Source organism: Berghia stephanieae, chromosome 2, assembly GCF_034508935.2.
Source record: "Berghia stephanieae isolate SIO BIC M18660-M18661 chromosome 2, UCSD_Bste_1.3, whole genome shotgun sequence".
Classification (NCBI taxonomy): domain Eukaryota; kingdom Metazoa; phylum Mollusca; class Gastropoda; order Nudibranchia; family Aeolidiidae; genus Berghia; species Berghia stephanieae.
In genome coordinates, this window is record NC_088361.1 from 80739042 (window position 1) to 80741541 (window position 2500).

The following is a 2500-nucleotide window of genomic DNA, read 5'->3' on the forward strand; positions in this document are numbered from 1 at the left end:
CTCAAAGCGCTTTACAAGGGGTCCCTGGCCAACAGCAACACTTAACATGTAGGACGAGACATGATGCCTGTTAGGGATATTACAATTTTTCAGACAGATACAACGCTGTTAACGGTCAGGTACTCATTTTACACCTGAGTACGGTGAGAGAATGTGAGTAAAGAGTCTTTTCCAAGGACTCAACTATGCGCTGAGCGAGGCTCAAACACAGGACCTTCCGATCCGAAAGCGAGTGTCATACCACGAGACCACATAGCCACACAATTATGCCATTGATAATTTGTATGTGTAATTGTTAAACCCTTAGATATTTCAAATTTTTTTTATTTAAATAATAAAAAAAAGGTGTGTGTGTGTGTGTGTGTGTGTGTGTGAAACAGTGCAAAGACAAAGCAGAGAGGAAATGGAAAGAAAAAAAAACCGTCCCAACAAATTAGCCTGCCTTGACTGGAGACCAGATTTCAGAAGCACTAATACATTGGGACGATTTAATCCCTATATGTATGCATCATAATAAACAAACAGTGAAAATGAGAGGGCGAGGACAAATGCATTAAAGTATTCTCCATTTTTATTTTGATAATATCAATGTGACAAATACGGGAGCAGGCAAGCGGAAATGCGTAATCTCATCAAGAATATAGGAATTAAATCGTCATAGATATCGGATAACCTCTGTGGTGTATTGGTAGTACATCTGACCCATAACCAAGAGGTCTGAGGTTTGTTACCCAAGACTGATGTTTTGGAATGGTTATTTTTCTTGTATTTTTCTTTTTGCTTTGTCTGGTACTGTTTCATATAAAATACCCTTTTTCATGTATTTATCAGACACCAGTGACTTCTCCCTAATGTGTTGCTTCTGTATCTAAACAATGAAATCAGATTAGAAAACATTCTTTTTTTTATTGAACGCAATAGTATATAAATTGTATTGGCAAATTATTATCTTTTAAAAAATGTATTAGTTCATTTTCATTTCTTCTATAATCCAGAAATTGCCCATAATGAATCTGTAAAACAAGAAATGGCACATATGAATATCGACGATTATGATTGGTAAACCTTTTTGATCATTATTCTTTTCATTTCCTGTTCCTGGGTTAACAAATAACTCTTCATTGCTTTTCATTGGTGGCTTATCATCTATAGCGATCTGTTAGCATCGTTTCTGTTTAGAAAAAAAATGAAATTATTGGCCACACAAGGGGCAGTACTGGCTTAGCATGCTTCAAGAAAAGGTTTAAGGCAGAATGTTAGCATCTTTTTAGAGATTTAACAAGTGGTGGTGATTATTTTCACTGTGAAAGTGTGTAGATAAATCATTGTGGGGAATCCATGGAAATGCGTATATGAATGTTCATATTTAATCTTTTCTTCATGTGTGTTTATGTATGTGGGTGTAAATATTGCTGTTTGTGATTGTAAATTGTTCATGTAGTGCTAATACTCCTACCCTTGTGTGTTTCTGTTCTTTTGTCCAATTCATATAAAAAAATTGCTTTTTGGAGTTACAGGATCCTATTGGCACACATCTCAGGAACGTCCAAAAATAGTATTACAACTATTTAAAAACCTCTCGCATTTATTTAAATTGGGAGAGCACGGGTGCTGATTTTGTCTTATTGAATCTGATTACATCTTCCAAGTTGTTTCATAATTTTTATTTTTTTTACTTTGCCCCCCCCCCCCCCCCCCCCCCCCCTGTATGACACTCTATTAAGCTTATTTTTGCAAGTAGTCTGAAATGTTGTCAATATTTTTGCCTTTTTCAGTATTGTGTGTATGGGAGGTGATGGCACTGTATCAAAAGTTGTGGATGTTTTGATGAATAAAATTCAAAAAGAGGCAGACGTTAATATAAGACAAGGAGCTCATCCAATCAAAGCTAAAATTCCAGTTGGTATCATTCCAACAGGTAAGTTATCCAGAAAATGTCCTTCTTTCTGGAAACATGCACAATGAATATTTTTTTGTATAATTGGTTTATTGAAAGTGTGCTTTGAGTAAAATAAAATAAGATAGGCGAGTGATTAGTACAAAGACAAAGAATTAAAAGCAAAATATCAGAACACTAATCATAGATCACTGAATAATCATTCATTGAATGCGAACTGGACTGTATTCCACGATGATAATGATAATCTCATGAGCTGATTTCATGATACAATTCACTCCGCTTAATCACACACTCCGCTTATACACTTCACATTCCCGAAAAACTGAATTTTTTCTATATAATTGTTCTTCTTAATAGCACACCATCTCCACTTAATTGCTACAACTCGATTGCAGTGACAACCAACAGCCATATGAAATCAATGATGCTGTTCCCAATCCACACAACTTTTCGGCCGAAACATTTGATCAATTCGTAACAATGGACAGCAATATACCCATAAGCAGTGAACTGACATCTCATGAGCTACTGAGCTCCATTCAACCACACAAAAGACAACACCTGAATAATGAAAATGAGGATGAGTCATCGGAATGTGAC

At 35.6% G+C, this 2500-nt stretch overlaps 1 protein-coding gene across 1 annotated transcript in view; it reads left to right on the forward strand.

Annotated features, from left to right (window-relative positions):
* LOC144965626 (ceramide kinase-like protein) overlaps positions 1-2500 on the forward strand; it is a 19739-nt gene that overhangs the window by 6989 nt on the left and 10250 nt on the right. The window contains exons 4-5 of the mRNA XM_078901169.1: positions 996-1059; positions 1776-1918. Of these exons, the coding sequence (XP_078757295.1) occupies positions 996-1059; positions 1776-1918 (207 nt within the window). The remainder of the gene's footprint in view (positions 1-995; positions 1060-1775; positions 1919-2500) is intronic.